Source organism: Hypanus sabinus, chromosome 19 (assembly GCF_030144855.1).
Source record: "Hypanus sabinus isolate sHypSab1 chromosome 19, sHypSab1.hap1, whole genome shotgun sequence".
Classification (NCBI taxonomy): domain Eukaryota; kingdom Metazoa; phylum Chordata; class Chondrichthyes; order Myliobatiformes; family Dasyatidae; genus Hypanus; species Hypanus sabinus.
The window spans coordinates 78,509,014-78,522,768 of record NC_082724.1 but is presented as its reverse complement, the minus strand read 5'-3'; the positions used below and the strand labels follow the sequence as shown (position 1 = coordinate 78,522,768).

The window sequence follows — 13,755 nt, the reverse complement described above, 5'->3', positions numbered from 1 at the left end:
TAAAGTTAGAAGCTCTTTGCACATCTTTCCAACTCTTAAAAATTAATATGATGATGGTACTGAATTAATTTATCACGCCTGAATCTTGAATTAATGCTTGGAAATCGTAAAGTGACATCAAGATGCAAGAGCAGAATTGAGCCATTCCATCATGGCAGATTTATTATCCTTCTCAACATCATTTTTCCTGCCTTCTCCCCATAACTTCTGACGTATTTGCTAATCAATCAAACAGTGCTTTAAGTATACTCAATGACTTGATCTCCATAGCCACTTGTGGCAATGAATTCCACAGATTCACCACCCTCTGGCTAAAGAAATCCCTCACCTATGTTCTAAATGATCATCCCTTTATTCTGAGGCTGTGCCTCTTATCCCAGACTCCACCAGATTGACCCAGGCTTCAAGATTTATACAGTAAATCCATTACATGTTACTGAAAGTCAAATTAAGATGATGCCATTGTCAATCAAATAAATAAAGGCAGATCATTGAGTCAAACTGCTCAAAGCCTGGAAGAGCTGCCTAAAACTGCAAAAAGAAATACTTACTTCATCTGTTTCACGATTGTGCTTTTTCCTGATTCGCCAGCACCTGTGAAGATAAAAAAAGTTAATTTATTTCCAAGATTTACAATCTGATCAGGAAACTTTACACTATAACCTGTTGGAGACTATACAACAGTTAACATTTAACAGTAAGCTCCACTTGTATTGATTGGAATATACTTAGAAAATCTTGAATTGCACGGACGCAATTCCATTCCACAAATGTTGAAGATCAGATTCTATTACTGATCAAATTCCAGTGTTCAGGGGGTAAGAAGAAAATTGACTTTCCACAATCACGAAGGGCATACTGCTTTCTTAAATTTGATTTTAAAATTTGTATTTTGGTAAATGGGATGTCACTGAAATCTGTATGGTGAGGAAAATCGGAATCGATTAGTTGGAAATTCACAAATAGCTTATTATGGGACAGAGGCACGAATCAGTACAGCTAACATCTCCCTTCCAAAGTGTAATAAATCTGTGTTGGTTGCTGAACATCAGATTTAAGTAGATTAACTTTCTTTTTCTATATTAAAAAGAAGAGAAAGATTAATGGTCTCTATTCTGTTAAGAAATTTAAAATTTCAGTTTAAATGGTCTACACATTATTCATCTCTCAAGGCCCTTAAAAACACTCACGTTTTAAATGATATCTCCCCACATCTTTTCAAACTCTGAAGAATGCAATCACACTGTACGAATCACCTCAGAACTCACAAAAAGAAACAAGTCATTCTAGATGCCAAGGACTTGCCTAAACAATACTAATAATAAGGCAGATTTCATTTTAGTGTCTTTTTTCACTTTGTCATTTAGGAATTATTATTCTAGTTGTGTGCTATTTTTAAATGCAGCAAAATTGCATCTATGCCATTTGTCCATTGGACTCCCAATCATTTTCCTGCCATTTCTGATAGAGACCGTTTTAAGATATTTCTCTCCACAGTTACAATGAAAGTACTAATCTGGTTGATAATCGTAGCAGAAAATTTCCAGACTGCAAAAACTAGACCTCAGTAATAAAATTACTGAATAACTACTCTCAAAACGGGCCACTTCATAACAAAGGACTATTCAGTGGTATAGAAAAAAGGTTTTGAAATAAATTGCTTGGTTTACATTTGACAAATGTGTGAAAAAGATACTATAATGTACATAATGGGTGGTGCTTCAATTTAATTCCAAACTTTTGTTTTACACTGATTCATGCTGACATCTTCGTAAAAGGAACATCACACTGTTGCAAATACTGTAATATACAGTTAGTGCCACAGCAAACAAAAAAAAAGTTGCAGATATAAACAAAGGCCATTCCAAGCCCATCAGCTTCATACATTTGTAAATGGAACGCAAATTTTTGTCCCCTTCTGCTTGCATGACAAGTACAGGTAGTCCCCGAGTTACGAACATCTGACTTACGGACAACTCGTACTTATGAACTGAAGAAGGAGGATGCAGTCTGCCATTTTAAGTCGGATCACAACGCCTTCCACCATTTTAAGTCGTTGCAACTGACACTGTGTTGAGTGTTTAACTTTGTATTTGGCTTAAATTTTTCTTAGTAAGATTCACCCCAAGTTTGATTTAGTGACAGACCACTCCAGTGCCGGGTTGATGTCGATCCAGTGACTCCCGTACCATCCGTGCCAGGTTGATGTCAAGCTCAAAACTCGACATCATAAAAAAAAAACACTGCCACCTCCAGTTTAAATTCCCACGCGGAATATTGTGGAGGATCAAATACCCAAACCCAGCACAACCCCCATTTCAGGACCCAGCGGACCTCGGAAGCCGGCTGAGCTCGGAACCTGCTGCCCACAGTGTTTCTGTTCCATTGACGGGAAGCAATCGTGATTGAAAATAAAGTGGAAATAATAAAGCGTTTGTAAAGAGGTGAAACGTCATCGGTCACTGGATAAGTATTAGGCTACAGTCGGTCAACGATCGGAACAATTTTAAAGGATAACGGATAAAGTGAGAATAATGGAGCATGTGAAAGGTCCTGCCCCGATGAAAGCTACAATTATTATTAAGCAACGCAGTGATTTAATTATTGGAATGCATACGTTTCTTAAGTGTTTTATATGCATAGAAAGGTTAAATATACACTATATACTAAGACAAACATTTGACTAACTGACGCTAAATAATACCGGATGTACCTGTTCCAACTTATGTACAAATCTGACTTAAAGACAGACTCAGGAACAGAACTCATACGTAACCTGGGGACTGCCTGTAGTCAAACCTCTTGTATGTACATATTAAAGTTTAAAATATTCAAAATAGAGCCCTCAGCACTAAAAGGTGACCAATTCTGAGCTAGTCAGAGAAGGAAACTTGATAGTTTCTACCTGTCTACGAGGTAACTCGGGATTTAAAGTAGTATATTTTGTCTCTTTGAAATGCAATGAAAACCCATTCAAAGTGAATGGCAATTAAGAGATAAGAACAAAAATCTGGATTTTTCAGTGATCAATCCCATGAATTAATTCCTTCTAAGTTAATTGAGAAATTGATTTTTAATAAAACGCCTTTCTACATTCACACCTTAAGATGATGCAATTACTCTTGTCACTTGAGCACTGATGAAACGCATAGGCTGTCAAAGAGAAGGTTAATTGCAATAAATTGACCGATGTTTCAAAGGGGAACATAATACTGGCCAAAATGAAATGTTACCCATTTTTGGAAGACTGTCCTAAGAGAAGTAGAGTTTGCTTGGTGGAAGAACAAGCTAGGCACTCAGGGACTTGGGCTACTTTTTTAAAAAATATTTGTGACTGAATATTTGTTTATCTAAAATATAACCATATTTTCTATTTGTGCTGTGTGTCATGTACTTTGCACCTTGGCCCCAGAGAAGTGCCATTTCATTTGTCTATATATTCATGGTTGGTTGAATGATAATTAAACTTAAACATTAATGCTCTCTATAAGCACAGCAGCTGAATTATTCCGTACAATAGCTATGGATTGGATTCCAAGTCAATCACATAATCACCTATGTACTTGCCCTTTGGAGGAATGAAGGTCAATAAACTGACATTTTCCTCCAAGATCAAATGAAAGTGTTAAATCCTAATAATTTTTGTCATCACAGTTTCACATTAAATACAGCTAATTAAGGACTAGTGAACAATCTGATCAAGTTGAAGGAAACCCAAACAGATCTTGACAAATGAAAGCAATAATAAAGTCACCTCCCTACTCTGCTTAACAGCTAAAAATCAAATAAAATGAAATTTTCCACTTCAAAAGAACGCAAGTATTGCAAATCTGATTTTCATGCTTATGCATCTAATTTAGCTGCCAAGCCTGCAGTGGAGATGCTGACTAAATGGAGAATATCAACTTTTTAAAAAATTATTATTGATGTTGTTTGTAAAATGTCGATGACTCATTTCAAAGTTCAAAGTAAATTTATCATTGCAGTGCATATATGTCCCTATATATTACCTTGAGATCCATTTCCTTGATGGCATTCACAGTACAAGTTCTGAAATCAGGTCTGTATTTAAATCATGAGGGTACAAGTTAGATGTGCAGTTAATATTTTTAAAAAAACTGAATCAACAGAACCTAATTTCTGAAGACCAAGTAAGAATATCATTCGATTCATGTAGACAAATGGGAGTCAGAAGGAACTGCAAGTGCCAGTGTCACCTGGAGAGGCATTGGAGTTGGTGCATTCCACAGGAGGCAGTGTTCAAGTTGGAGTCAGTACTGTTCCCTAGTATTTGCTCAGCAGAGGACAAGCTGTATCATGTTAGACTGCTACAACATGCATGGATTCAGGACCTTGGACCATTTTTTTTGTGCGTGATTGTAATTTACTGAAATCTGAAATGTGCTTGCTACCATATGCTCCATATGAGTGCTGATGCTGTGTTTGCACCTTGGACCCAGAGGAACACTTTCCTTTGGCTGTATTCATGGGTATTCATTTATGGTTGAATGACTATTGAACTTGAAAACAGTAGTAACAAAAGTACAGGAGAGCTCAAGAATCAGGCAGCATCTATAAAGGGAAATGGACTGTTGAGATTTCAGGTCGAGAACCTTCATCAGGAATGATGCTGGACTCACCAAGATCCTTCAGCTCCGTTGTGTAAAGCTGAAACAAAAATGAAATTCTGCCTCACAACTTATCTTCACAGATGTGAGCTGAATGGCTTCCAGCATTTTGATTGTTCCATAACATAAAATGGCAATAAGAAATAACTGGTCCAAGGTAAACTTAATTTCAACTGCAAATCCTTTTTGGTGAGGTTGGTTTTGGGTCTTTTATCCCCCAGCAGGAGATGGAGAGAGAAGATGCTGAAGAGAACCAGTCGGAGAATATGACCCGATGGGGAAACCCATTTGTTTGAGATGGACTGTAAGTTATGTTCGGAAGCTGGTGCGTGCTTCCACGTAGGGCCCGATACATGGATGATGGAGAAGTTCAAGATGAGTTCCAACTTCTGCACAATTGACTATTTAATTATAATGGGCTTGTTTTTGTTCAGTAAGATGCAAAAATTTAATTGCTTTAATCGTATGCAGGGTGCTGTCTTATTTCTTGGCAATGAGTTGTAAAAGAGTAACAAATTACACAGCATCCACACAAACCAGGCTTTGGGGTGGGAGGCCATTTCAGTCTCACGGATTTGGCAAGACTGGAGTGTGTATTCCCTAGATTTACGCAACCAAGGAAACCAGGTGGTTTCAGCCCCTATAAAAGACATCTAGACAACAGGCTGACAAGGTGTAAGGAGAAAGTGGGAAGACAGTTTAGAGACATAACATCAGCAATGAGCATACTGGAGGTCAAAGTTTGCTCAAAAAGGGCCAAATAAACTCTTTTCACTTTTTTTATTTAACACCTCAGGGTATCATTGTGCTCAATGAGAAAATCCTTTGCATTACACATCTTTCCAAATTAGACACTCAACATCAGTCCTTAATCGTCACTGTTTCTAATTCAAGTTCACTGTCATCTGACTGTAAATACATACAACCAAATGAAACCATGTTCCACCAGACCATAGTGCACCCACAAAACAAATCACAGCACAGAAAACAAAATATTACAATTAGTTATTAACAGAATTCCAAATACAAGTAGCACACAGCACAGATAAACAATCTGCTGTCCTAGTGACAAAACCTCGGTGTTGACAGTGTCTTTAGTCTCACAAGCTGTTACCCAGTTTGGCAGTCCTAGTGCTGATGCTCCTGGAGCCTCTTCCTGACAGTAGTGGGTCAAACAGGTTGTGGGATGGGTGGCAGAGATCCTCAAGAATGTTGTGGGCCCTTCATCTGCAACACTGCAGATAAATGTCACAAATGATCCTCTCGGCAATATTACTCTCAATTCCTGGGACTAGCAGCATTGCCTGAATGAATGAGCCAATTCAAGGAGCCAGTCAAAGACAACTACACAAACAATAGATATTGACCTCTCCAACAACACCCATAATGGAATCCATAAGAGAAAAGACTAGCAAGAAAATTTACAAGGACATTGCTGGGGTTTGAGGACCTGAGTTAAAGGGAAAGGTTGGATAGATTAGGACTTTATTCCCTTGAGTGCAGAAGAACGGGGGAAATTTGACAGAGATATACAATGAGTATAGATAGGGTGAATGCATGCAGGCTTTTTCTCCTCAGGTTGGTGTGACGAGGACTAGAGGTCATAGTTTATGGTCAAAGGTGAATTATTTAAGTGGAACCTGAGGAGGAACTTCTTCACTAAGAGGATGGTCCATGTCAGTGGAAGAGATTTGATTGCAACATTTGACAGATTTGGATAAGTACATGGATGGGAGGAGTATGGAGGGATACATGTGTGGGTCAATGGGATTAGGCAGAAAGACTGTTCAGCACAGACTAGATGGGGTGGAAAGACTCACTTCTGTGCTCTAAGATTTTCTATGGTACAATAAATGCAAAACCATCAGTTACAAAGAGATGTACAAATTAACAAAGTTGGCCTTGGAAGAGATCAAAGGTTCAAGTTCAAAGTAAATTTATTATCAAAGTACATACAACCCTGAGATTCATTTTCTTGTAGGTAATCAGAGTTATTACAAGAAACACAATAGAATCGAAGATCACACCCAACAGTACAAACAACATGTGCAAACACTAAACATACAAAAAGAGAAAAAAGAAATAATAATAAACAAGCAATAAATAATAAGAACATGAGTAAAGAGACATTGAGAGCTGGTCTAGGTTCTGGGAATAGTTCAGTGATGGTATGTGAAGTTATCCCTCTGGTCCAAAAGTCCTGATGATGTGGGGGTGCTGAGGCTCCTGTACCTTCTTCCTAGTGGCAGCAGCAAGGCGAGAGCATGGCTTGGATGGTGGGAGCTCTTGATGATGGATGATGTTTTCCCACAACAGTCCTTCATGTCCATGTGCTCAGTAGTGGGGAGGGCTTTACCTGTGATATCCATTAATTTTTAATGTAGGCTTGTCCCATACAAGGGCATTGACATATCCAGATGCAACCAATCCATATACTCTCCACCACTTATCTATAAAAGTTTGTCAGCTTTAGCTGACTTGTCAAATTGTTGCAAACTCTGAAGGAAGCAGAGGCGCTGTTGTGCTTTTTTCATAATGGCACGTATGTGCTGGGCTCAGGACAGGTACTCTGAAATGATATCACAGAGGAATTTAAAGTTGATGACCCTCTCCACATCTGATCCGCCAATGAGAATTGGCTCATGGATCTCTAGTTTCATCTTCCTATAGTCAATAATCAGCTCCTTGGTTTTGCTGACACAACATGAGAGGTTGTTGCTGTGACACCACTCGGCCATTCAATGCTGATTTGTCACCACTTTTAAATTGGCCAATAGCAGGGATGACATCAGCATAGTTAACTATCTTATTGGAGCTGTCCTTTACCTGACAGTCGTAAGTGTAAAATGAGTCAAGCAGGAGGCTCAGCAGTCAGCCTTGTGGTGCACCTGTGCTGATGGAGATTGTGGTGGAGATGTTGTTACCAATCTGAATTGACTGAAGTCTGCAAATGAGGAAATCAGGGATCCAGTTGCACAGGAAGTATTGAGGCCTATGACTTGAAGCTTATAAGTAATTTTGAGGGGATGATAATATTAATTGCCAAGCTATAGTCAATGAAGAACATCCTGATGTATGCCTTTTCGCTGTCCAGGTGTTCCAGTATTGAGCGAAGAGCCAATGAAATGGCATCTGCTGTTGATTCATTGTGATGGTAGGCAAAATGGAGTTAATCCAAGTCACTTCTCAGGCAGGAATCCTCAAAACACTTCATCATGGATCTAACTGCCCAGTAGCAGTAGTCATTGTGGTAGGTTGCCACTTTCTTTTTAGGCACCAGTATAATTGAGGCCTGTTGAAGCAGATGGGTTCTTCATACCGCAAGAGCAAGACTTTAAAGATATTGGTAAATACTCCAGCCAGTTGATACCCCATCTGAGTTGGAGGCTTTCTGTGGGTTCACCCTCTGTAGAATGTGCTCATGTCAGCTTCAGAGACCAAAATCACAGGGTCATCAGGGCTGTGGGAGTTCATGAAGGTGCCTCCATGTTTTGACAGTCAAAGCAAGCGTAAAAGCTTTGTGCTCATTTGGGAGTGAAGCTTTGTTGTCATCTGTCACTTGGTTTTACTTTGTAGGAGGATGTCATGGGACAACTTAACTCTTGAGCATAAAGTCATAAAGAGCTTTGATGAAGGGCATCAGTTTCCAGATGAAGATAGACTGGTGACCACAGAATACAAGAGAAAATAAAGATCAAAGAGAGAGAATAAAAGATAAGTACTGTGATCTTACTCTAGTACCCAAAAGGATGATTACATAACGTAATGTTCATAAAAGGAATTACATGAACACTCGAAAGGGAAGTGATTTACATTGTTGAGAGAAAGGACTGAGGACACACTAGCATGAGCTGAATAGCCTGCTCATGTTGCATTATTTAGGTTTGCTTAAATAGAAGAGTCACATTTTTCTGACCATTGTATTAATCATTGATGCAGTCCACTCACTTCAAGATTTAATGTGCCGTGTGTTCAGACATGCTCTCCTGCACACCACTGTTGTAACACATGCCTTTTTGAGTTACTGTCAACTTCCTGTCAGCTTGAATCAGTCTGTCCATTCTCTTCTGACCCTCCCTCATTAACGAGACATTTTTGTCCAGAGACCTGTCGCTCACTGGATTTTTTTCCCCCGCACTATTCTCTGTAAATCCTAGAGACTGTTGTGCATGAAAATCCCAGGAGATCTTCAGTTTCTGAAATCCTCAATCCAACCCGTCTGGCACCAACAATCATTCCATGGTCAGTCACTTTGAACACATTTCTCCATTCTGATGTTTGGTCTGAACACCAGCTGAACTTCTTGACCACGTCTGCATTCTTTAAACACTAAGCTGCTGACACATGATTGGCTGATTACTTATTTGCATTAACGAGCAGATGTATAGGTATACCTAATAAAGTGGCCACTGAGTGAATATTGAGATCTTCTATTTCAAGTGAAAAGATGTCCAAGAGTAAATGACATTTCTAAAATAGTCTAAAGTAACAGATCTTAAGACTGCCAACATTTACCAAGATTGCAACATCCACAGGGGAATTTAAAAGTCAACAGAAAGTGGTTTAATGCATCTTGCATTAACTCCAGGGATAATGTACATCAATACACTTTTCCACTCAACACCCCTTCAGTCTGGTGCTCAATGACAATCAAACTCATCTTTTCTCCCCCCCCCCCCCCCGTCTAATCTTCGCAGCAGCAAAAGCCACTCATATAGACAACACAAGATGATGTGTAAGATTAAGTGTGAGATGAGAGGCATTGATTGTGTGGAGAGTCAGAGGCTTTTTCCCCAGGGCTGAAATGGCTCAACATGAGAGGGCACAATTCTAAGGCACTTGGAAGTAGGTACAGAGGAGATGTCAGGGGCAAGTTGTTTTTTAAAAAAAACAGAGAGTGGTGAGTGCGTGGAATGGGCTGCTGGCGACTGTGGTGGAAGCAGGTATGATAGGGTTTTTTTTTAAAAACTCTTGGATTAGTACATGGAGCTTAGAAAAATAAAGGACTATAGGTAACCCTACGTCATTTCTAAAGTACGTACATGTTTGGCACAGCATTGTGGGCCAAAGAGCCTGTATTGTGCTGTAGGTTTTCTATGTAACAAGAGATTCTGCAGTTATTGGAAATCTAGAGGAACACTGACAAAATGCTAGAGGAACTCAACATATCAGACAGCATCCATGGACAGGAATAAACAGCTGACATTTCGAGACAAGACCCTTCAAAGTAAAAAAAAAGTCGAAGTAAATTTATCAAAGTATATGCCACCATATACAACACACAATTCATTTTCTTGCACGTACAAAAAAAAAACACAAGAAACATCATAAATATCGAACATTAAATGAAGTGTCCTTGATGGTTCATCATTAAAAGATGGTCATCAATAAAATTAAATGAATTTATGATTTCTTTATCCTGTCCTAAGAATGTGGAACTTACTACCAAAGAGTAGCGGTTGATACTAGTGATATGAATGTACTTAAGGGGAAACTATGGAAAAGCATGAGAGAAGAAAGCAGCAGAACATGGTGATAGGTCCATTATAACGGGCTGAGTGGCAACTGATAGATCACTTGGGGCAAATGGCCCATCACTATGCTGCAGAGGAACGCTGCAGTAATTCTTACTGAAGTCAGCTAAGCTGTGAACGACAATAAAATCTGATCTCCCAGTGTTCTACAAAATCCACAATTCTTGAACTGACTGGAGAAGCTTTCTCCTTCTGCATTCTCTTTCTCCAACACCACCACCTAAGCCTGTGCTTTAGCTTCTCAGTTCCACCATTACTCCCCCACCAGCCTACTAAAAACATCTAGAACTAATACTTTGCATTCCAAGTCAGTGATCATTCACTAGAAGAGAATTTCAATACTCCAGATCAGAATTACAAGATTTTTAAGGTGATAGCCTTGAATAATATTTTACAGATCATTAGGAAGTGGCCACAGACTACGCATTAAATGGAAGCTGGGAATCAAAGCAGAGAAGAAAACAAATACAACTGTATGTAACCCTCACACAGCTGTTCCTTATAAATTCCCCAATAGTGATATTATAGCAGAAACCTCCAAGATATTTCACAATATTAGGAGCATTATACAACACATGAGATAAAATCATGGTTCTCACTTAGGGGAAAAATAATCAATAAATTTTTAATCAACTCAACATTTTCTTCCAATTTTGGTTACTTTCTAGCTGTAGTATTTTCTGCCAATATTCTCTGCCACCATTCCTTTACTATTGATGATAAGGACCTACAAGAGCTCGGGATGCATCTGGATGACAGACTTGAGTGGACATTAACACAGAGGCTGTGTGCAAGAAGGGCCAGAGTCACCTCCATTTCCTGAGGAGACAGGTTCTTTGGAGTATGCAGGCCTCTCCTTCTCATGTTCTACCAGTCTGTTGTTGCCAATACAATCTTCTATGCGGTGGGATGCTGGGGCATCTGCATCAACACAGGTGAACATCATTACATTTCTTCCTGAAACATCCTTCGTGCCATGAATTTATGCCTCAAAAATACTTCAGGGTACTATTGAAATGCAAACTCTTCGATGGCCTACTCCAATCCTAAATAAGCACAGTTGTTTAGCAAATGTCCAGAATTGGTGCATAACATACAAGGTGGAAGAAATAAAGAGCAAAATTAGTGGCAGTGCAACAAGCGCAGATCCCTCTTCCAAGATGTTTGATAGATATTTTAAATGAAACTCGAAAGATTAAACAGCTGAACTGTTGCAGCATAATAGGTGGCTATTCAGCATAAGTAACGTTATGGCAACTCAAAGTGTAATCAGCCCTCAGAGCCCTGCAATTGTTTTTCCTCAAATCCTTCCACATTTCAAAACTCCAGAACCAAAGTCTTTGTAAATTAGTAAGGTAACCATGAAACACAAAGCCTTGAAAAATCTCCATGACTTTGTGTATTACACTTCAATGCCTTCCATCACCTACACCCATTGTGATTCTCAGTTGTTTACACGTCAGCTTATCAACAGCAGATAGCCAACTGAACTGGTGCGAAAATCTACATGGATGAGAAGTAATGCACAAATGCATCTAAGTAGTTTATGTCTGCGCCTAAAACAAGCATGCTTCCTAATGCGACACACACAAAATGCAGGGGGAACTCAACAAGTCAGGCAGCATCCATGGAAATGATTAAACAACCAACATTTTGGGCAAAGACCCTTCACTAGGATTCTGCAGAATCTGTTTATGTTCTCCAATGAAGGTCTTTGACCAGAACTTAACTGTTTCTCTCTCCACATATACTGCCCGACCTGCTGAATGTTTGACATTTTCTTGTCTGTTAAAGATATTAAGGACCTTCAGCAGAGCATTGTTACAGACATTCTGAACAATTATAGGCTTAAGATATAAGTAGGAAATTGAGTTTCAAATTCAATTCTTGCATCAACCATTTGGAAGAAGAGTTCTACCAGAATGTAGTGTGAGAAAATAGACAACCCTTTTCCAAAGAATAATCTTTTACACTTAACCAAATCATCACAGGAAATCTGACAGTCAGCCCAATGTATGGGATTAATCACTTCGGAATATCTTATGCTTTAACTGCTCATTCTCTGCAAATACAGCTCTGCACCAGCAGATGAATGCATCATTTGTTAGTGATAATGGATGTGATTCTGACTCATGTGCAGTACATTCACACAAATGGCTATTTGGGATGGATTTACTGGCAACTGCAGGGGGTGGGGGGGAGAGAACATAGGGAGGTCCTACATAAAACGTTTTGGGGGTTGTTATTACATGGGTAGGCACAATGCATGGAGTTCAAAGTAAATTTATTATCAAAGTACATATATGTCACCCTGAGATTCATTTTCTTACAAGCATTCATAGTAAATGCAAGAAACATAAGAGAATCAATGAAAGACCACACTAAACAGAACAACCAAAGTTTAAAAGAAAACATCAAACTGTGCAAATTCAAGCAGAAAAAGAATAAAAATATAGAAAGGCAAGCGCTTTATTTATCATGGAGAAACATTGTTTGGCAGGACTGTGCAAAAGGGTTTTTGAAAACTCTGTGCAACTTGGTAAAACGAATACAACAGAAGGAAAGGAATCAAGAGCTAGAGAACAAGCACCATGGAACTCTCAAAACTGAAGCAGGATTATATAAGTACAGTCCATGCCCAGAATTTTGCAGAATTTCTTTCTTTTTGTGTTTCATCTTAAGCCAAGAATGCTGCCTTCAGCAAAACATAGATTATCTTCCAATCTCCCCAACATAAGCGGCAACCTTGGACATCTGCCAGGGAACCCCATAGAGTCACAATGGAGTTGTGGTATTAATTACATTGTACCATGCATCTGTTCTTATTCAGCTAATGGTTCAATTCCGAAGTGTGGATACACCCTCACTCAGGAGCCAAGTGAGCCAGATGCAGATTCCACAGACATCTTCACAACCAAACACTGTCAAACATGATACAAATTTACTGTCCCACAAATGCATCATATAACAAATAACCATATTACAATTACAGTACGGAAACAGGCCATCTCCGCCCTTCTAGTCCATGCCAAACACTTACTCTCACCTAGTCCTACTGACCCACACTCAGCCCATAACCCTCTATTCCTTTCCTGTCCATATACCTATCCAATTTTACTTTAAATGACAATATCAAACCTGCCTCTACTACTTCTACTGGAAGCTCGTTCCACACAGCTACCACTCTCTGAATAAAGAAATTCCCCCTCCTGTTACCCCTAAACCTTTGCCCCTTAACTCTCAACTCATGTCCTCTCGTTTGAATCTCCCCTACTCTCAATGGAAAAAGCCTATCCATGTCAATTCTATCTATCCCCCTCATAATTTTAAATACCTCTATCAAGTCCCCCCTCAACCTTCTACGCTCCAAAGAATGAGGACCTAACTTGTTCAACCTTTCCCTGTAACTTAGGTGCTGAAACCCAGGTAACATTCTAGTAAATCTCCTCTGTACTCTCTCTATTTTGTTCACATCTTTCCTATAATTTGGTGACCAGAACTGTACACAATACTTCAAATTCAGCCTTACCAATGCCTTGTACAATTTTAACATTACATCCCAACTCCTATACTCAATGCTCTGATTTATAAAG

The 13,755-nt window shown here is 39.1% G+C and overlaps 1 protein-coding gene across 1 annotated transcript in view; it reads right to left on the bottom strand.

Annotated features, from left to right (window-relative positions):
* Positions 1-13,755, bottom strand: part of LOC132378087 (guanine nucleotide-binding protein G(i) subunit alpha-2) — a 312,596-nt gene that overhangs the window by 173,729 nt on the left and 125,112 nt on the right. Inside the window, exon 2 of the mRNA XM_059944831.1 lies at positions 552-594. Coding sequence (XP_059800814.1) covers positions 552-594 — 43 coding nt within the window. The remainder of the gene's footprint in view (positions 1-551; positions 595-13,755) is intronic.